Raw genomic sequence first — 22,188 nt, 5'->3', positions numbered from 1 at the left:
ATTAATAAGCCTGTCACCTAAGTGACTTGATAAAGAAACTGGTCATCAATCAGAAGGTGGTGATAAAGTCTTAACAACCAGCAGTATCTGGAGCCATATGGACCCTTGCTGGCCTGGTATTGAGGCCTTTGTCTTTCTGACCATAATCGGAGTACATGCAGTATTTAAATTGGACATAATAATAATACATGGCAATATGGTTTATTTATAGAGCGAACATAGAGTAACATGTTGTCTCTGTCCCCTGCAGGCACCTTGTCAACTTCTTCCTAGTGTTGACACAGCTGGGCTTCTGCAGTGCATACTTTGTATTCCTGGCAGAGAACATCAAACAGGTACATTGTGTCTCTGAACAATCACATTACCACAAATTGTTTATTGGTATGTGGTGCTCACGCACCCAGGACACGTGCCCTATTGTTAACAACTTTCACCTGCTTTTTTTTTTTTTTAAAGCCGATCTGCAAGCTCACAATGCATCACGATGTGTTGTCTTTTTTTACATTGTGGTTAATCCAATCAGAATCGGCTAACTCTTACCAGGCAAAACAAAATACTTATTCGTCTCTGCTATGGCACCTTCCTCTAACACAAGGAGCATTGGCATTCCTTGATGCTCTGAAACATCTCTAGAGCCACTGTCTTGTGGTGCTTTCATCATTTAAAAGCAAAAGAACGGTGGTTTGGGAGATGTTTCACCCAGAGTCTGATAGATGGCGTCTATTCTCACTTCACTCAGCCCTGAGTCCACTGTGAAGTGTTGTCAGTGACTGGCAGATCCACAAAACTGGACTCCTAATTGGCTGTAAGTGAGGTTTACAGAAAACTGACGAAAGTGAACAATAAAATCCATTTCATTTTAAATCATCTGTCACACAAAACAAGCTTGGCTGCCATGTTGCACCACTATCTCTTGAAGATGTTGAAGTGCTTTATATTGGCAACTTCACTAGTAACACTACACAGAGCCCTCACTGTTACATGTCCCTCAGAGTAAGGAACCTTTTTTTCCCCTCCTACATCTTGTAAATTCTCTCTCTCTCTCTCTCTCTCGCTATCTCTATCAGATAGTGAGCCGCTCCTTGGACATGGATAGATAAAGACAGCGACTGAAATGTTAAATCAATCCCAAATGTGACTGCACTTAATAGGCATGACTTTTCACAGAGAAGCTAATCAAAAGATTCGTAGATTGAAGAAACGCCGACACTTTTGTTGGGCTCTCGTGTCTTTCAGACATGAAAAGGAAGGCACGCAGTCCCTCATCCCACCCTTTTCAGCAGCATTGTATTAGTTCTTTATTCTCTTAAATTGGAGTGTACTGTAGATAGACAGGGATGTAAAGGAGAGTGGCATGTTCAGTTCACAGCAGCAATTCATATTCATGCATCTCCATTTGTATTCACTTAGCAGACAGAGTCCCAAGGAAGTCCGACTTCTGGTTTGAAAATGCTACCAACCATGTGGTCCTTTAAGACAGTGGTTTTCAACCTTTTTCATGCCAAGGGCCCCTAAATTGATATACATTTGGCCGCGGACCCCCATCAGATTTTTTTTTCATGTCAGAGACCGCCAGAAGAGAAGATTTGTGTTAAAAAATGCTAAATTCTACAAAATTCTTGAAACACTTTCAAGATTGTTCAAAAATAGCAGATCTACAAGCTTCTAGATCTGCTATTTTTGAATAGCCAGCATATACAATATGGATAAAGGGGTGAAAATGCATTAACACCTTTTGCTGGGGACCCCCTGGGACCCCCTCAAGGACCACTGGTGGTCCCCGGACCACTGGTTGAGAACCACTGCTTTAAGAGTCTCCATCTAACTAAGCCTGGTGTCATATATGTATATAGAACATGCATCTTGTATCATTGACCACAGACTTCAGTCTATCTGATAAAGTAGTTGATTGTCATGGCGACAAGTGTATCAGTATGTGCTTACGCAGATGAGTGTGATTCAACACATGGGTCAATCAGATAAAGTTCAGTCCCATAATCATAATCATAAGTCATAACGGGTACCAGGCCATACATGAGCAAAAGCCCAGCCAGGGGTGTGTAGATTTAGGCTTTGTTGGTTTGCGTTCTAATTATTTGCAGTCATGGCACGCACTGAAGCGTTTATTTGTCAAAAGCTGAGCAAATGTTCTTATCAATGTCAAGTTTTAAAACAAACAATGATACTGAGCTTCAAGGCCAGCTTGAGGCCCTAAGCAGAATTTGACCCTCCCCCAACACACACACACACACACACACACACACACACACACACACACACACACACACACACACACACACACACACACACACACACACACACACACACACACACACACACACACACACACACACACACACACACACGCACGCACACGCGCACCCGTGTGTGTGTTTGAAATTTTCAATTATAGAATATTTTATTTAAATAAATTATGTTTTATAATCTGTTAAATTTAAATGTTTGCCTGGTTGCTCCAGGGCCGACCTTTCACGACTTGGCATTTCCTGGTTATACAAAGACAAGACACGCACCATTAGTCAGGGACTGTTTTCAGGCACTGACAGGCGACATTTTCTTAAGTGAAAAATAAAATAAATCCTCTTCATCCTGGGGATGATTTCTGCGTGTCCCAAATGCATATTTATTTTGTCCCCAAATGCCTTGTCTCACATGCTTTTGACCAGGTGTCTTCCACGAGGGGTCCGGGACCCCTAGGGGGTCCTCAGAGTTACTACAGGGGTGGGGGGGTTTACATTAACTACTTGAACCCGAGCAGCATCCCTATTCTGAGGAGAACTTTAGCCAAAAATAGCCGATCTACAAGCTCACAACGCCTCGCGCTGCGAGGCGTTGTGAGCTTGTAGATCGGCTATTTTTGGCAAAGCTGATGGAAAAAAAGAGCGGACCAAGTAAAAAAAAAAAAGTTTAATCTGAAACACAATTTTATACAATATAGAGGGGGTCCCTGCTTCATCTCTCTCTCAGCTAGGGGGTCCTTGGCCTGAAAAACGTTGAAGACGTACTGTATCATAATGGTCATCTAATGTGGGAACAGACACTATATGGGGCTTCATAAAGGAGGGCAATGAGTGAATGACGATCCATCCACTGCCTTTGCCGGCTAGTTCTTATCCCGCAATGTTATGGATTCCATGTGGGAAAGGACCTCATTATTGGCCAGTTATAGCACCACCATGAGACAGATTTTTGCTAAATACATTTTTGTTACTACTCCTACAGATTTTGTGCAAGGTGGTTTTATTACCCATGCAGCTTTGTTTATCTGTGCTGTTGACACCAGTGGTGGAAAGTAACTAAGTACATGTACTCAAGTACTGTACTTAAGTACAATTTTGAGATTGTAGATCTGCTATTTTCAAAGGATTTCATACATATGATAACTTGTGAAATGGGACATTGTGCATAATTAGTGCTTTTACTTTTAGTACTTAAGTATATTTTGACGCCAATACTTTTGCACTTTTACTCACGTAAATTTCGAATACCGGTACTTTTACGTAGCAAAGTATTTCTACATTGTGGTATTGTATACTTTTTACTGAAGTACAAAATGTGAGTACTTCTTCCACCATTGGTGGACAGTACACCAGCGCTTTGAGTTCAATGGATTACATGTATTTCCCTACTTACACCGTCAGAGGGAGTCAGAGTCTTGGTCAGTGCAGTGCCCTCTGCCAATGTCTCTTACCCATGATAATAGCACAGGTGTGACCTTGATGGTGTCTTATTGGAGGTAGACAAATACCATGTCTCGCTGGTACAGCCGTGCAATTATGACATGTTGTAGCTGCTTATGCCCGTCATGTCCGTTGGTGCCCTTACGAGAGACATGGTGGCGTAATCCTCCTTATGGGATTATATATATCAGTGTGCATTATTTAACCCATTAAGACCGGGAACGCATCCATGTCATGTTAAGATTTTCTTTGGCTATTAAAAAAAAAAAAAAGCAGATATACAAGAGCTTGTAGATCTGCTATTTTTTTGAAAAATAGTGAAAATGTGTGCAAATCTTTGCATATTGTATATGCAAAGATTTGCATTATATTGCATATTTTTCAAAGCGAACATTTCAACTCAAATCTCTGCTTCTGGAGATTCTACAAATGACTTCTAAATCCTAACAGCTTTTTGAAAAAACTTGATGTTGCTATAATATCAGTGGTTCTCAAACTTTTTTCATGTCAAGGACCCCCAAAACGATATGTGTTTGGCCGCGGACCCCCATCTCAAAATATGTTGTTCCAGGGACCCCCAGAAGCTCAGATCGGAATAAAAAAATTTGCCTTTTAAAACATATATATATATATATATATATATATATATATATATATATATATATATATATATATATATATATATATATATATATATATATATATATATATATATATTCAAAGATTTGCACAAACTTTCAAAAAATAGCAGATCTACAAGCTTATAGCGCTATGAGCTTGTATATTTGCTATTTTTGAATAGCCAAAGGAATCTAAAAATGACACCGATGCGTTCCCGGTCTTAACAGGTTAATAGAACTTGTCTGGAGGTGCCTTAACGGATCACAGGGATGTTTTGATCCCCCTGACGTATAGCGACATGGCTGCTCGGGGAGCTGGCGCACAGCAGAAAGCTCCGTACTTACTTCCACCATGTGACAATTCCAATCACCACCCCCATGGCATGACAGTTTTTGCATTATTTATCTCCTGTCATTTAAACAAGAAAACAAGCTTAACGTGTGTGTAAACACAGCTGGTATTCACTTTACTTTACGTGGTGCAGCACAGCAGATTATATTTGCTCGGCAAAATGTGGAGTCTGGGTTTGGGGGGGGGGGTCATTGAATCACTTTTACATGCAAATGAAGGCATGGGGTGTTTTCAGAAACAGCCGAGCAGTGTGCTAATGTAAGCGGCTGTCAATCAATAAACAGGTCTAAGATGCAGTCACGCAAGCAGTCGACCCATGGGCCATGCACGGACTCTTGAGTCACAGAAGTCAAATTTTATTAATGAGCTATGTCCTTGGTTCTCAAAGTGGGGTCCGGGGACCCCCAGGGGTACTTGAGGGGATACCAGGGGGTCCCCAGCTAAATGATTTATAGGAACCAAATGGACCCTTATGGGCCTGTAACTCTGAGAGTGTACAAATATTTGGTTCCATTTGTACACTCTCAGAGTTAAATTAACATTGCTTTTACAATATGAATTGGGGTCCCAGAGATATAAATGCCATTAAATGGGGGTCCGTAGCCCTAATGCATGTCAAACTGGGGGTCCTTGAAATTAAAATGGTTGAGAATCACTGCTAGAGCCGTAAAAATCTTCTCTTATGGGGGTCCCTGGCATATCTTTTCAAATGGGGGTCCGTGGGCTAATAAGTGTTTGGGGGTCCTTGACATGAAAAAGTTTGAGAACCACTGAGCTATGTTATTGGATCATTTGGTAGATGATCATTTTGAGCTCACCTGTCAAATTATAAAAAACCCCACCAATCACAAATCACTTTCCCTCCCTTCTGGAACAGTGATTCATATTCATTATGAAACGTTTTGTAATTGTTATTTCTCTGGCAAAAGAAAGGTGTTTTTTCTCCTCTATAGTGGAGGAGTTGGCTTATCTTCCAACAAGGGGCCAATGCACATCAGTTAATGAGCTCACTCACTGAAAATTGCCTTCCCTGATGCGGAGCAAGAGAGAGAGAGAGTCAGCAGCTGCCCCCCCAGTTGATGCTTTCAGATTAGGAATCTGAAAAGCATCGTGGAAGACCGTTTGGTGACTCACTAACCTGTTTAATGGAGCAGGTCAATGTAAACCAAAGACTAAAGGTCCTTACACACCGGGGCGAATTCTTCATGCGAATAAATACGTTTTTTTTTAAAACCTTATAAAGTCAATGCAAGCGTCCACATCAGTTTCGCGAAGCGAAAAAGCGTCTTTTAATTATTCGGAACGAGTCCGAATTTTGCGTATATTCGCATATTCGCCGGTGTGTAAGGACCTTTAGGCTCAAGAAAATGCCACCTCGTTCACCTACACCTGTGTTCAAATATTTCTGCACTCCTTGCCGACGAAAAAAACGACGAATGGATAAGGCTGGGAACACGTTTAGATATATTGCTAATTATCATTAACTGTGACATCGATGGTAAAATTATAACATTTTGTGGTAACCCAATCAAGATTATATATTTTTTCCCCTGTCAGAGTTGTTAAGTAGTGACTGACTATAGGAACTCCAGATTTGACTTTTAGATTTTCCTACATTATACAACTGCACAGTGCACACTTGTACATTAACCCATTAGACCTAAGGCCGATTTTAAAAACGCCTTCTAAATCCTAACCTATTCGAATATTCAATTATTCGGACCCATCTCTATGCTGTAGTATGATCAAGTGGGGCATTAATTTAAGAAAAAACACAAAAATGGTGATAGGCGGTTTCTGCCCCACAGCAGCGATATTTAAAATGACACAGATGCTTTCCCGGATTGAAAGGTATAACAATTTACAGTATAGGCTTTCAAGGGAGAAATGGGTTAAGTAAAAACCAATCCAAATTAGGTAAAATATGCTTGACGCTTCTTGCGATGCAGACAACATTACACTGTTCTGTTGTTGGACTGCTTTCACTGTTCCACTGACATTAATTAATCCCAAAACCTGTTACTTTCAAATCTGGTATGCTTTATCAGCAATGCTATATGTGTTGATTGATTGATTGAATACTTTATTAACAGTTTGCAGAAAAAAAGCATAGAAAGTACAGTTTAATACAAAGGCAATGCTAAAAGAATTGAACCCAAGAATGCACTATTGCTTGTTTCTATTGGGTATTCAAGTATGTCAGTTATTGAAACTTCTAAAACGACTTTGAAGAGAGGCATTTTGTTCGATTGGAGTGGAATTTGATCAGGCCTAATATAGCAGGTGAAGATTGATAAAAATATGCGTTGAATAACTTTGATACATTCTGCAAAGTATATTTTCTTGCTATGAAACCTCCAGCAAAAACCAAGCTGTTTGGTTTTGCCTCATGTCAGCAACGAGTTATATCCATGTTTGTTCAAATTGTAGTTTTAGATGGCTGTAGTTTTTGGAACATTTAACATTTAGTCATTTTGTAACTGAAATTTACATGAATTGTTTTTAAGGATAATTTGTGTGTTTAGTTGTGACAATTATTTTGTCTCTCCCCTCTGGCAAAAAGGAAAACTACAGGAACCTAGATGTATTTGAATATTTAATTGTTTATTGCATACTGTTTCAGTTAAAATGATAAAAGCTCAAAATATGTACGGATAACTTTATTGCCATCCTTTTTTAAATGGTATTTTTGCTATGGCTCTACTGTTTTTATGTATTATGTAGCCATTTTCTTTTGCATGTCTCTGGTTGTTATTTAAAACAGTATGTATTTTATTTTTTCTTTACTACATTTTGTTTTGTCATATCTCATTCTGGTAAACAAGGCATTCATCTGAATGAGTTCTCTACCCTCTCTTACCTAAAAATAAAGGTTATTAAAGTTAATTGGGAGAAATATATTGATCAAGAACAAACAAAAAATCGAATTAAAAAGGTCTAGTTCTGTCAGTCAAAATAAAGTTCTTCATTTGTGATTTTTTTCCCACATTTTAGAGTCAATAATGTTGTATTATCAATTACAATAAATAATTATTAGCTACATATATTACCCACCCTAATGTGAATGATTCAGTCTACTGGTTCTACGCTGTCTAAGGCATTATGTGGCTTATTATTGATTTACCAACTCCAGCAGAATCTGATTAGTTAGTGCTTATACTCTATGTCTGTCAAAGACAAGACCTTGCTCAGAGTACTCCCACATGTGTACCTCCAACCAAAGTAATAACAATGGCACTAGACTAACGCATCTCATAGTGTAATTTCAATTGCCTTTGGGACAAGGACACATCCTACTCAACCTATTCTCAACCTCACTGCTATAGCTTTAGCTCACTGCCGTAGCCCCCCCCCCCAAGCCCCCTCCTCGATTCAATTCTAGATCCACATCTTCTCCCCATGTTCTATGTCACCCCATCCCTTAGCGTGCCCAACGGGGACAATCAGTCTCCCTAGACACCCCTCTCAGTGCTACCCCTCCACTTTTCACTCTCCCACCACCCTGTTCCTCATATCTAGAGGGTTAATCCATTCAGTCCGGGAAACACATCTGTGTCATTTTAGATTTCTTTGGCTTTCAAAAAAAAGTGCACAGAAAATAAATCGTGAAAATGTGCGCAAATCTTTGAATAAATGTATACATTTTTAACTCAAATCTTTGCTTCTGGGGGGTCCCTGAAAAAAATATTTTGAGATGGGGGGGGGTCATTTTGGGTGGTCCTTGACATGAATTTTTTTGAGAACCACTGATATAGCAACATAAGTTAAAAAAAACAAAACAAACTGTTATGATTTAGGCATTTATTTTGTAGAATCCCCATAAGCAAAGATTTTAGTTAAAAATGTTTCCTTTAAAAAACATATATATTCAAAGATGTGCACACATTTTCACACCCCCCCCCCCACAAATAAAGCAGATCTACAAGCTCAGAGCGGCCGCTCTGAGCTTGTATATCTGCTATTTCTGAATAGCCCAAAGTATAAAATAATGGTTATATAGCAAAGAAAGACACAGTATGCTTTCCCGGATGGAATGGGTTAAAGAGACGTCTCCGAGAGAGGAGCAGGTAATCCATCTCTGTACCAAAAGAGGATCTGGCCACGTGCCTTGTTTGAAGGTCAATGGGTTGAACTTGGAGCGGTGACGTTTCACTCATTAACCCATTAAGACCTGAGGCTGATTCTACAAAATGTCTTCTAAAAAATCTGTTTTTTGAAAAAGAAATGTACGATTTGTCAGTGGTTCTCATAATAATATAATAATATAAAATATAAATATTTTGTTCCAGGGACCCCCATAAGCAAAGATTTGAGTTAAAAATGTTCGCTTGAAAAAAATATATATATTCAAAGATTTTCACACATTTTCACGATTTAAAAAAAAATAGCAGATCTACAAGCTCATAGCGCGGCACTCGGTGCCGCGCTATGAGCTTGTAGATCTGCTATTTTTGAATAGCCAAAGTGTAAAATAATGCTTTTTTTTTAGCTCAAATCTAAAAATGACACAGATTCTTCTCCCGGTCTTAATGGGTTAAAAAGAGGACCATTAATCATGTCGGGCGTGCACGTGGGTCTTTCTTTTTGTGTGATTGTGTCGCCCCCAGGTGGTGGAGGGAGACCAAAGGAACGTGACACTGGATGCTGACTCCCTCATGTCCTCCTTGGCCAACGTGTCGACCAATGTCACCTTGGTGCCGATTCCCCCGTCCGGTGTGTCTCCCGTCACAGAGCCGTGGGACTTGGACCTGCGTCTCTACATGCTCTTCTTCCTGCCGTTCCTCATCATACTGGTGTTCATGAAGGACCTGAAGAACATGGCGGTGCTGGCGTTCCTGGCCAACGTGTGCATGGCCGTCAGCGTGGTCATCATCTTCCAGTACATCTTGAGCGTAAGGCTTGATTTATGCTTATACCGTCGCTCCACGGGAATCTATGTGTATTCAACAACAACAAAAGTGTTGTGTGATGTGTCAAAAACATTTCTGCTGAAAATACTGTGCAGCACAACACATGAAAATTACCCATCAGATTGCCTTGGAATTAGACACACTCGCATAAACTCCAATAAAGTCAGTAACATCAATAACTAGCGTGCAGAAGCATGACATCATTGCGTTCCAGGGTTGAAATGTTTTGAAAACTTAATGATCGTTAATGTGTCTGAAGGAGATTGCTAGTTCTCTAATGGTTTCTGTATTGTTGTTGTATTTAACTTTTTCTAGACTGCAGAGGTCCATCCTGATTTATTGCTAGCGCAATGTCAGTCTAGTGTCCAGCTAATTAATGTTTTTTACTGTGTTTGTAAATGAGGGTGGTAGTCTAAATGAAATATAGACCTATCACGGTGTCCTGTGTGGGAGGTTGACATAATCTAAAGTGCCGACTCTATCCATGCTGCTTGCCAGCTGGTGTAAATACAAATATTCCTAAAATAATCTGATGTTAGCATGATAAAAATGACTGCATTGTGTTAGTTTTGTGCAGACAATCCCAATATAAACGTTGCATAAAGTGCATTCCGATTGCACAGTTGATGCTGGCAGTGGACACACAAATGCAGAAGAAGTGTTTTTTTCTGAGACACACTGCTGTTCAATTTGTAGTGATGAACATTCACTTCTGTCCCCTAGTGCTGTCATGCTTCTTAACCATATGCTTGTGAGCTTGTAGATCGGCTAATTTCACCTGTCAGCCCGTTAGAACCTGCTGAACGTTCGCCTATTATCACATGCCCAGAATAGGGACGCTAGGGTTCATGTGTTAATGTGTGATGTCAAGCTGATTTATACTTCCATGCAGACTTAATTAGAAGAAGTGGTCCGTCAGCCTGTGCCTTCACCTGTGAGGATTTGTTAAGAGCATTTGTACATGTCATGGCTCTGGAACTTTTATGGAAAAAACAGAAAAGAAAAAAAAACAGCCACAGAACACATTGTGGGTGCAAAATCACCAGCAAACATTTTAGCTGTATGTGAAGACATCCTCCTTGTTATTTGCACTCGCATATCCCTGGGCCATGCATCACAAATTAAAGTCTTGGGAGTAATTCCAAATTTAAGGTTCACATATTGATTGAACTGTCTGAAGCCACAGAAACAATTAATGTCTGCATGCTGTTAATGCCATCTGAAAGTAGAGTCGGCAAATAATTATGTATGCATATTCAATGATGGTGATGGTATCAAAGCAAGAGAAAAGTTTTCCCCATGTCCTCTGCCGCAAGCCTGTGGTATATTTATTTCAAGAATAGAAAAGATTTTAATAGTTGTGGTTTTACGCTGTTCACAAGCCCCCGAGCCACATACAGTGTGATTGTTTGGTAGTTGTTGTCTAAAGAAAGAATATATATATTGCCATATATAATGATACAGTAATTAGAAACATTTTGTAGCGATGCACGATTAATCTGAAGTCATCATGTCGGTATCGGCGATATCAGCCATAAAAATGCAATATCGTATTGAACCGATGTCAAAATGATATCAGTTTTAGCCAATATTTTATTTTAATAATATTTATGTTTGAACATGAAGCTGAAAAAGCCTTTTGTGATGATGAAGGGCTGCAGTTTCAAAAGTAGTGTTTCTTCTGGAGAAGCTTTCAAAAGGAGAAACATGAATAATTAATAAATCAGGTAATAAGAATGCACTGTTGAATTCTGCATCTGCACCCAGAATCACGGTTACTGTACAACTGGTGTAAGGGAAACCCTACTGGAAATTTGTATTGCGATATCAGTATCAGTATCCGTATCGGTCCATTTGACCATGCAAATTATTGGTAATTAGATATCGGCCAAAATTTCAATATATTGCATCCCTAACATTTTTGGACGATAATGTTGCAATCCCAACACTATTGCATATATTTCATGGGAAATATATTATGAACCTTTTTTTTTTAATACCACACGCCATTCACTCAATGAAATATCCTTGCACAATTGGATCGCACCAACGATATTGGCAAATGAAGAATCATTAGTTTCCCCTCACCCTTCAGAATTGCAATCTTTCCAGATAAATTGTGGATTCATCCTTTTTTTTCCCTTCGTTTTTTATTAATTTGGTTTTAGGCTAACCCTAATGGTGCTGGCCTCATCAGATTTATGTGTGTTATTAGCATGACACTAACCGATGTCATGGTAAGCAGTCATGTGGAATGTGTCACGGGGGGTGTTGGGTTGGGGGGGGGGGGGGGGCTCCGCTGTCACGACCTTTTACATCAGACATCAAGTTGACATCGCGTCTCTTTGTGCTGGAAACGACAGCATGGCTTGAGTGTTAACCAAACGACAGCATGGCTTGAGTGTTAACCAAACGACAGCATGGCTTGAGTGTTAACCAAATGACAGGATGGCTCAAGTTTCGGGAAAAAGGCTATTTATTGTTTTAACCCATTAAGACCGGGAAAGTGATTTTAGATTTTAACCACTTTAACCATTATCTTATACTTTGGCTATTCAAAAATAGCAGATCTATAAGCTCATAGCGTGGCACCGAGTGCCTCGCTATGAGCTTGTAGATCTGCTTTTTTTTAATTCCCCCCCCCCCAGAAGCAAAGATTTGAGTTAAAAATGTTCGCTTTAAAAGATACATATATTCAAAGATTTGCAAAAAAAATAAAAATAAATAACAGTCATGTCACTCGGTGCCGCGCTATGAGCTTGTAATAGTCGGTTTTAATGGGTTAATCAGTATGCAGACCAGCACTTGACCTGAAGACCTGTTGTCCTGTCAGCACACGTGAACATGCCTGTGAGCATATTGTCGTCTGAACATGTCAGATGCTGTAGAAGCGTGTTGGCTGACATCATGCGTCATGTTTTTCGGTTGAAATTTAAATGAGATGTTTTTGACGAGCGACATATGGTGGTACAACGAAGTAGCTATCCATAAATTAGCACTTAGAGCATTGGTTCTCAAAGTGGGGTCCGGGGACCCCCAGGAGGGGGGGGGGGGTTCCAGGGGGTCCCCAGCAAAATGTGTTAATATAGCATCACAATAACTTTAACCACTTTAACCTTTTATACTTTGGCTATTCAAAATGAGCAGATACACAAGCTCATAGCGTGGCACAGAGTGCAAGATATGAGCTTGTAGATCTGCTATTTTAGAAAAATCGTGAACATTTGTGCAAATCTTTGAATATGCATTTTTTAAAGATTATTAGAACCCTTTTTTTTAGAACCCTTTTTTTCCCCGTGCACGCGGCGCATTCCTCCCCCACACCTTCAGCTTCTGGCTAGGGGAAACACTGGTTAGGGTTGTCGGGTGCTGCAGGAACCTTGTCCAAAACTGTTACTTTTTCAGGAAAAGGTGTGTTCCAATGGATCCTGTGTTGTTATTTAGTCCCAAAGCTCTTGATAATACTTTTCATTGGTTAATGTATAATGCCCACAGATAAACTTAACCACCTTCAACCTGGTGTCCCTATTTTGGCAGGCTTAAAATAATGAATATTATTTTCGGAAATCTCTATGGGAAAAATGTATGGGCTTTCTATCTGTGGAACCACTGCTATGCTCTATATGCATTTTTATAAACAACTGATGTGCTCCAGTGATACATTTCACCAAAGTGCAGCCTGTATGGGCTCCCTGTGTATCTTCTACATAAAGACATTATGTCTCCTTGGGCCCTGAGTGAAAGATTATGTCCTCACCATGGCCAATACGGTTTAGTGTTATTGTTGTGACCTGACTTAGTTGAACAGTTTTTATGAGTGGGGATGGCAGACCCACATTTTAATGGCCTGTACACATGGATAGCTCCCAAGGTCGTTTTAAAAGAAGACGCAATTATCATGTAGATGCAGAATGACAGTCTTCATGATTGTCCCTGTCATCCTATCTTATCCACTGATTGCTGTTTGAGGGATGGATTAATGTTGAGAGAAAGCCCTTTGTGGTCTTTTTCCCCCCTGCTTTACTTGCAGAAATATTCTGCTCCCATGGCCCCACTCACATTTTAACAGAACTGCACACTCAGAAATACGCTGTAAATGGATGTTTTAGCAGGGGTTGACACTAAGGGTAGCCCGACTGCAGGTGGCAGGTAAATAAACATTTTGGGCGGGTGGAGTTTGCTTTCGGGTTGCCCGACTGGGCAAGTGCGCGTTTGAGTGGGGACGCAAGCGTATTTAGTTCTCTCACACACACACACACACACGCGCACACGCACACATACTCAAACTCACTCAACGTGCTGCGTGTTATGGGAAGGTAAGTGTCTTCTGGTCTGTGGAATGTAAAGTAAGAGCACACTTGACCTATAATGTGCTGTTTTCACTGTTGCTTAAAAATGTGTTATATTTGTGACTGTGAACTGTGAATGTGAATTATTTTGTGCATGTTTGACAGAATTGACACCTTATTTTGACTCTCTGGAATCTCCTTACTATAGCCTACTACTGTGCTCTGTGATTCCAGTTTCTCCAGACCATCTGGCGCATACCCACACGCACCTGTTTTTCAATTTGCTTTGGCCATATATTTGTAAAGCAATACACTGCTGTAATAACTATAACATGACAACACACCAGCAGTATTTCATTTTCACGTATAGTATGCCATCGTTAATGTCAAGAGTAGTAAAACTGTCATTTAGCTCTGATAAAGCCCATAAAGTATGGGAGACATAGTGGTTAACAGATTGGAGTAGATTGAACTCAGTTGCTGAGTAGCCAGTTGGTGTGTTTACAGTAGTCTGGTGTGTCCAACAGGGGAAAGTGAAGCAAAAAAACATAACCGCTAAATTCAACACCTGTCATTTGTGGAAAGTAGACCCGAAAAGAAAGCCGCTTGACTGAGGATAAGAGCGGATTGTATTCTCACATGTCTCATATCCATATCCAGGGTCCCCACGGTCATGAAATTCCTGGAAATATTTTGAAATTGAAAAAAAAATAATCCAGTACTGGAAAAGTTTGGGAATTGATCAAAGGTCCTGGAATTTATCAAGGGTCCTGGAAAAATATTTGGCTATGCATTGTTTTTGGCTATTGATTTTGTTAATACAAAACATTTTCATAAACATGTATAACATTACACGAAATATGTAACATAAGTAGTTTTTCGCCGAACGGGCTGTGTGATGGCATATATTATTTAAATAAAATAAGTCATACGGATGCCATAATGAGTCTTCCAGTGAGCTATGCCCTAATTTTGAATGAAATTGTACTATTCTATATTCTATGCTTTATTTTTGCTACACTGCCTATCTTTGGGCATTCTACATAGGAGTAAGAGACACATTATTGCGCTGAATGATTGTTATATAGGCCTGGAAATTGGGCTAAATATTCTGGAAAAGTTTTGGAAAAGTTTTGGAAATTCATTGCTAAAAATGTGTGGGGACCCTGCATATCGTAAAAGTATCAATACTGCAATGTTGAAACACTCTGTTACAATTAAAAGTCCGGTAATCAAAATTTACTTGATTAAAGTACAAAAGAATTGGTATCAAAAAAGTATCAAAGTACTTTTCACAAGTTTTCAAATGTATAAAACTAGAGGTTCGGGCCGCTGCGCCATGCACGTGCACGTGCACACATAGACATGAAAGGGGGCTTGAGGCCCTGCCCTTTTACCCGTCGCTAAAAAAAGTGCCCTCTCCAGACTGGAGAAAAAGAAAAAAAAAAAGACGAAAAATTCAACTGCCCCTAGCGGCCTAACGGTAAGGCCGACGGAAATGCCAGTGGATGTGTTGGATACAACTCAAAGAGTTGAACTTTTCTCAGGTATCTAGTTTGTCTCCGTACGACCTTCCTTGCCCGTGTTATTAAAGAAAAACGGGCGACAATGGCCAAAAATCGGCGATCGAAAATCGGCGAAAGTGGCCGTTTTCAAGATGTTTTGGCCATTATCTCTGGAACGGAATGTCCAATCTGCTCATTTCAAAGCTTGTTGGGTGCGTGACTTTGAGTCTATTAAGTGATACCTTTCCGGGTTTTTGGGCCTAAAAGTATGGTAATTGTCCGTGAAACAAAATCCAAAAAGTTACCTTTTGAAATTCCTGCCTCTCCAAATCCTTCTGCACGTCCCTGCGCTGCGCGGCCCTCCCGTCTAGCCGCTGCGCGGGGCTTCCGTGTAGTAGCCTGGCCCGCACAGCGGAGACAGAGACAGCATAGCGTGTCGACGTTCATTGCAACACGGGTGTTAGTGTCGACACGCAAATCGAAAGCGAAACCGGCTCCCCCTGGAAACCCTGTAGCTCCACCCACACAGGCACAGGCAAGTCTGTAGCTCCACCCACACAGGCACAGACAGACAGCCACGCATGCGCACGACTCTCTATTGTATATTAGGATGTATAAAAATCTTTTGAAAATAGCAGATCTAAAAGCTCACAATGCGTTGCATCGCAACGCATTGTGAGATTGTAGATCTGCTATTTTCAAATAGTCATAGTTTAAATAGGGCTGAAGTGGTTAATGTATGTTTTGTAATAGTAATTCAAATCTACAAAGCAACTACTGTAGTAACAAAGGTTTTCAAATAATTGTAGTGGAGTAAAAAGTACAATATTTGCCTCTGAGATGTAGTGGAGTGAAGTAAAAGTATTGAAAATTGGAACTACTCCAGTAAAGTAAAAGTACCTCAAAATTGTACTTAAGTACAGTACTTGAGTAAATGTACTAAGTTACTTTCCACCACTGCTCGTATCTCCACACATGTGCACAGCTGGCCTGACACAAAGCAGACAAGTGGCCGGCAGTCTGGGCAATGTGATGCAGCTAAAGGCCTAAACTTACATTCCCATACACATGTTGAACACAGATCCACCATGGCCGACAGTTCAGTAAAAGATCAAATGATGAAAACGGATAAAAGCATAGTAATTTTCCTTTTCTTATGATTATCTTTTGAAACGGCAAGCCGGAGTTGGTAAGACAAAATTAAATAAAGGATGACGATGCCGAATGGCAATAGGGTATCCTATCGCTCACACCCTGAGAGATAATTGAGTGGAGGCTATAAATAATGAAACGCTGTTTCTCATAATTCCCGGTATAATACATAGATCAAAGGCATGGGTGATAATCTTAAATATTAGCAAAACTTAAAAGAAGCTCTATCAAATATAATGGGGGTGTTCCACAGAGCGGAGATCTACCCAGGGCTGTGTAATGTAGTTTTTCCACTGCATACTATCTATACTGCAGTATTGGCAGGAATGATGTGTGGCATTTTGTAAAAAAAATTGTATGACACATGCACTTGCATATAGCAAATATTGTGTGGGTAAAATGAGTGTGTCATGGCAGGATTGTGTTGATTAAAATCTGTAACTATAACATGACAACACACCAGCAGTATTTCATTTTCACGTATAGTATGCCATCGTTAATGTCAAGAGTAGTAAAACTGTCATTTAGCTCTGATAAAGCCCATAAAGTATGGGAGACATAGTGGTTAAGAGATTGGAGTAGATTGAACTCAGTTGCTGAGTAGCCAGTTGGTGTGTTTACAGTAGTCTGGTGCGTCCAACAGGAGAAAGTAAAGCAAAAAAACATTACCGCTAAATGAAACACCTGTCATTTGTGGAAAGTAAAAACTTTATTTAGCAAATAGCAAATATTGTGTGGGTAAAATGAGTGTGTCTTGGCAGGATTGTGTTGATTAAAATCTATACTTGGTGTAGGTGTTGATAATGTGTTTTTAGATGAGGTGAATAATAGCTGCTGGCCTTTGATATTGGCAATGTTTGAATGGAGCTCAAAGAGTTAAATGGCTAAAATGGCTTATCTACATACAAGCTCACATGTAGCGACGCGTGTAGATCTGCTATTTTCCCAATTTAAAAATAAAATGTAAATGTACTCCCCCAAAATCATAATACAAAAGTTGCACCCCTAGTTCAGCTGTTGCATCTCTTGCTCTCCTGCCACTTAGTTTTTCCCTTCTTCCCTATGCCTCTTGCTCTCTTTTCCTGCTTTCTCTCTCTGTTTGTTCTCTTTGCCACTCCAGACTTTCTGTTTAGATCCTCTGCGTGTCTCTCATGGGCTTTCTCTAAACTCTTCTCCATCTACCCATCTGCCCCAGCCCCTTACCAGTTACCACCCCCCCATGCCCCTCCTTTACTCTATTGCTCAGTTCCCTAATTTTCTCTCGTCAATCCTCCTCTTTATTGCTTTCTTCCTCATCACAGGGGAAATCTGATCCTATTGCTGCCATGCATTGGTGCCTGGCCTCCTGTGTCTTTGCCAGTGATGAGAAAGTTTATGCTCAGATCCTTCTAGGGGCATGGAACTTTGGTTCCATGGTCTCAGAATATCACCCCATTTCCGTTGTTCTAAATAACAGTTTGACTTACTTTCTCTCTCTTTTTCTCTCCCTCCCTCCCTCCCATTTTCTGTCATTTATAGGACATTGGCGATGCCCACCAAATCCCTCTTACGTCCCCTGTGGGAAAGTTCCCCTTCTTCTTCGGCACTGCCATCTTTGCCTTCGAAGGTATTGGCGTGGTAAGTCTCCTCCCTGGGTTACTTTAGGCCCCAGTCTTTTACCATCATACTGTAATTGTACTGTCTCTTCCTAACATTGCCCTAAGTTGACTGAGTGCAGGATCTAATGTAACAGTTATTAGCGGCTATTATAGCAGCATTATTTACTGGCACTCACTGTTCCACTGAGACTTCAGTCTTTGTGAGTTGTCTGAGTGAAGTAGCAACCAGGTAAACAGTCAGATGAAAATGGCTAAATTATGATCACGAAGCGATGCCAACATTGAGGTCCTTGGGTCTGGGTCAATCTGTTGGACATGGTTCCGTAGATAAGACATTGTGTGCGTGTGGATCTGGATGTTTGCGTGTCCACCGTGGGCAGAATGATGTATTAGCCAGTATGAGGGCATATTGACTGAGGGGAACAAGAGCGCTCACTTTCTGCTGCTTGCCCATTAATCAGAATGAGCAGAGAGGGGTGGCCGTCACTGCAATGACCCAAAATGCTCTCTCACACTACACGCATGCACACGCACACACACACACACACACACACACACACACACACACACACACACACACACACACACACACACACACACACACACACACACACACACCTAGCGACGCACCTCCTCCTTTTCTCTGTCTTAATACTCAGAGGGGGCATGGGGTGGGGGGATAAAATCCCTCCGAAAGCGATAGATGGCTTCAAAGTGACAAGAAACTGTGAGAAAGAGAAGCAATCAAAGCTGTCAGACTTCCCCATCCATCACATACCTCACTTCTAAAGTTCTTGTTTCTGCCTAGATTACCTCTGCCCCTCCCTCTCCATCCCGTTTCTGCTCACTGGTGGAATGATGCACAGCCTTTGAGGTTTCCTCAGTTACAGTGACAGGATAATTATCCACAAGGGCTATACGATCACCACGCCAATCTCATTAGATAGGCACAGGGGCAGGGAATGCATAAAGGCACTTTTCATTTGGCCTGCCAGGAAGAACTGATTCCCAAGGGTTGGGAATAAATTCAGCTTTCACAAACGTTCTGTACCCAGCTGTACCCAGAAAGATAAACATTTCTAGCTGCATCAGAGGACAAAATCTAAAATCCTCATTTGAAAAATAAAGCTGCATTATGGGAAATTGCATGATTTGCCAAGTGTATTTTTTTTTTAGGTGGGTTTAGGTGAGTACACACTAAGTACATACATGTATTTATTTTTACCAGTACTAAATTGAATTCATTTATCATTATCGTTTACCTTTAGACAGTATATACTTCGGAATGCATGTAGAGTTTATTTTCAATTTCACTGCATGCCCGCGCCCTCACAATACATTTACCGTAACCAATTCTGCTAACCTTTTTTTCTGGCAAGCAGTGCTTTATATATCCTCAAATTCACCTTAGTGAGAGAGCTACATCACCATTGAAATGGGTTGACTGAGACTTTGTTGAATATACACCCACTTTACAGTTGAATGCTGAAGGCAAAAGCATTTGAGACCCAGATAAACCTCTTTAATCTTTATTTGTCCACATATCTGTTTCTCTCATCTCTCACAAGGCTGAGTGAATCTTTCAGTACGCTGGGTTTTCAAAGTTAAACTAACTCTGGATTCTCTTCTTCTACCTTTCTCTCTCCATCTGGTGCATGTCAGGCTCCTTGAAGCCGTACGTTAAACATTCTCCGGGTGAATTTGTCTGAGTATCTTTCTCTGGCTCTGGGAAGAGCCAGAGAAAGGGGGAACTAAAGACAACATTCTTCATTCGTACCCAACTGTCATTTGAGTTTCAGTGTTGGATACAGTGATAACTGCTACAATAAGTATCAGTACAGAAGCATTGGTTTGCATTGAGCTTTTTTGGGCGGTGAAACCGCCCCTATATGTGAGGTTTGGATATTTGCACACCAAATCCTGCGCTGTGATTGGCCACAAATGTACCCCCCTTAACCCTGCACCGTGGCCAATCACAGTCTATTCAGGACTGTGATTGGCTAGGGAAACATGACACATGTGCATAGCCCTATAAATAGGACCATAACTTAAAAAAAAACATAAATGTGTTTTTTAAAAGTTATGGTTTCTTCCATCACTTCTTCCATCACTTCTTCCATCACTTCTTCCATCTGTGATGACCACTGTGACCACACCGCCCACTTCACACTGGGTGTGATTTTTTCTTTGGAATTGAATTTGTTCTTTGGTATGATAAAAATATACAGTATGTATGTTTGGAAACATGTGGGAAGGTGTTATGCTGACTTGGCTTCTATTTGGAATTGTGCTATTCTGCAAAATCAATAGTGGTACTAAGTGCCAAACCTCACATTAACAACACAGTGTTTCAGTACTGTACGTAGTAGATAGACCATTAGGCTTCTGATTATAACCATTAACAGCACTATGCGGACACTATGCAGGCTGAAAGACTGTCTGATGCTTGGACACTGCAGGAGGAAAGCTCCTGTACATCCAATCCACTTTATTTATAGAGCACATTTAAAACAACAGCGTTGAACCAAAGTGCTCTATTTCCAGTGGTACTACTCTGTTTCATGCGTATGAAATGAACACAGAACGGACACAATCTCGGTACGTACACGTAGTTAAGATTGCGTGTAAAGTGGCATTTAGGCTGGCTGACCCTCAATTCTATCATCCATAATTGTTTCATAAACTGTCAACATGTTGAGTTGATACCGTGGCACTGGCGTACTGTATATCTAATGTAGAATGTGTGTACAATTGTGGTTCACGATCCCTTTTTTGATTGAATCAGTTTTGTGTATGTTATTAGATATTTTTCATATTGTAAGCGAGATCAACAGACATACGTTTTATTCTTATCCCTAACACCTTGGAAAAAAATTGCAATGTAAATTCGAGATTTTGATTTGAAAATAAAGCGTATGGAAATGTATGGGCAGTGGAGGTTTGTAATGTAGATTTTTGCTTTGTTGGCTTCTCTCACAACTGCCTGGCTTTGATCGGCTGTGCTGATCTGGTTTGAGTGGAGATTGGTGGGGGGGGGGGCTTAAACAGGATTTGATTCTCACTGGCTGCGGGTACATGGACAGTTTCATTCGGAATGAATACACTTCTATTCGGAATGAATGAATGGATGAATTCATTCAGAATAGAAATGCTCATGTAAACACCTCAATTGGAATAGAATATTCCATTCCAGTCTGACCCGAATGAATTTTCATTCGGGTTAGGAGGGGTGGTATAGACCGTTTGTATCTGGATATACCAATCGGAATTGACCATGTAAACACTTTATTCCAAACACTCCTCTCTGTTTGGAATAGATGCATTACTTTGCGCATGTCCGTGCTTAGTAGCGCTGTCAGAATTGTCCAAAAATGACCTATCAAATCTCTAATTCGGCCACGGTCGCTCCTGCGGGATAAAATGAATGATTCTATTCTATAGCGTCATTTAATAAGCCTATAATGGTTAAGCCCAGACTTGTCCAGGAGAACGGACGCTCCGAGGATTGCTGGCCTAGGCTACACTTATATGGATCTTTTTCTAAACGGGTATTTTAGGCCTCAGTTTTTAAAAAGAATCCCTGGCCACATGACAAAGTTTTTTTTTTAAATCCCTGTCCACACGTAAACGCAGAAACGCATTGAGCTGCAAGTTTCAATTTTAAATCAGATTTTACATTTATTTTATATATGAGGGGCCAAATACGTATACATTTTTAATCACATGTTAAGGCCCAATACTGCAATAGCTGCATTGTTTTAATAGCATACGTGAACAAAAATAAATGAAAACAACATTATTAGGGCGCAGCTGCAGCGAAAACAGATGAGTTTTACTTAATCAATTCATTACATGGGCAGTCGGAACGGTCGTCCCAAAACACCACGCCCCACGCACCTTTTGAGCGGGCCATCCACGGCCGCTCCATGGTCGCTGGATTTTAACCCGGGGCGATTGTGTTTTAGGGCGACAGACCCCGCATTCACCCGTGTGCGCACCGCGCGCTACTCGGCGCAGTAAGAGGGTTTTCAAAGCTTTTTCATAATAATACAAGAAAAAAC

The 22,188-nt window shown here is 40.5% G+C and overlaps 1 protein-coding gene across 3 annotated transcripts in view; it reads left to right on the top strand.

Annotated features, from left to right (window-relative positions):
• slc36a4 (solute carrier family 36 member 4) overlaps window positions 1–22,188 on the top strand; it is a 211,642-nt gene that overhangs the window by 25,947 nt on the left and 163,507 nt on the right. For all 3 annotated transcript variants that reach the window (XM_080429498.1, XM_080429496.1, XM_080429497.1), the window contains exons 6-8: window positions 251–335; window positions 9,281–9,565; window positions 18,048–18,146. In XM_080429498.1, the coding sequence (XP_080285624.1) occupies window positions 251–335; window positions 9,281–9,565; window positions 18,048–18,146 (469 nt within the window). The remainder of the gene's footprint in view (window positions 1–250; window positions 336–9,280; window positions 9,566–18,047; window positions 18,147–22,188) is intronic.

Source organism: Gymnoscopelus braueri, assembly GCF_963280865.1.
Source record: "Gymnoscopelus braueri genome assembly, chromosome: 5".
NCBI lineage: Eukaryota > Metazoa > Chordata > Actinopteri > Myctophiformes > Myctophidae > Gymnoscopelus > Gymnoscopelus braueri.
The sequence above is the reverse complement of the archived record's forward strand: the minus strand, read 5'-3'. Positions and strand labels throughout refer to the sequence as shown.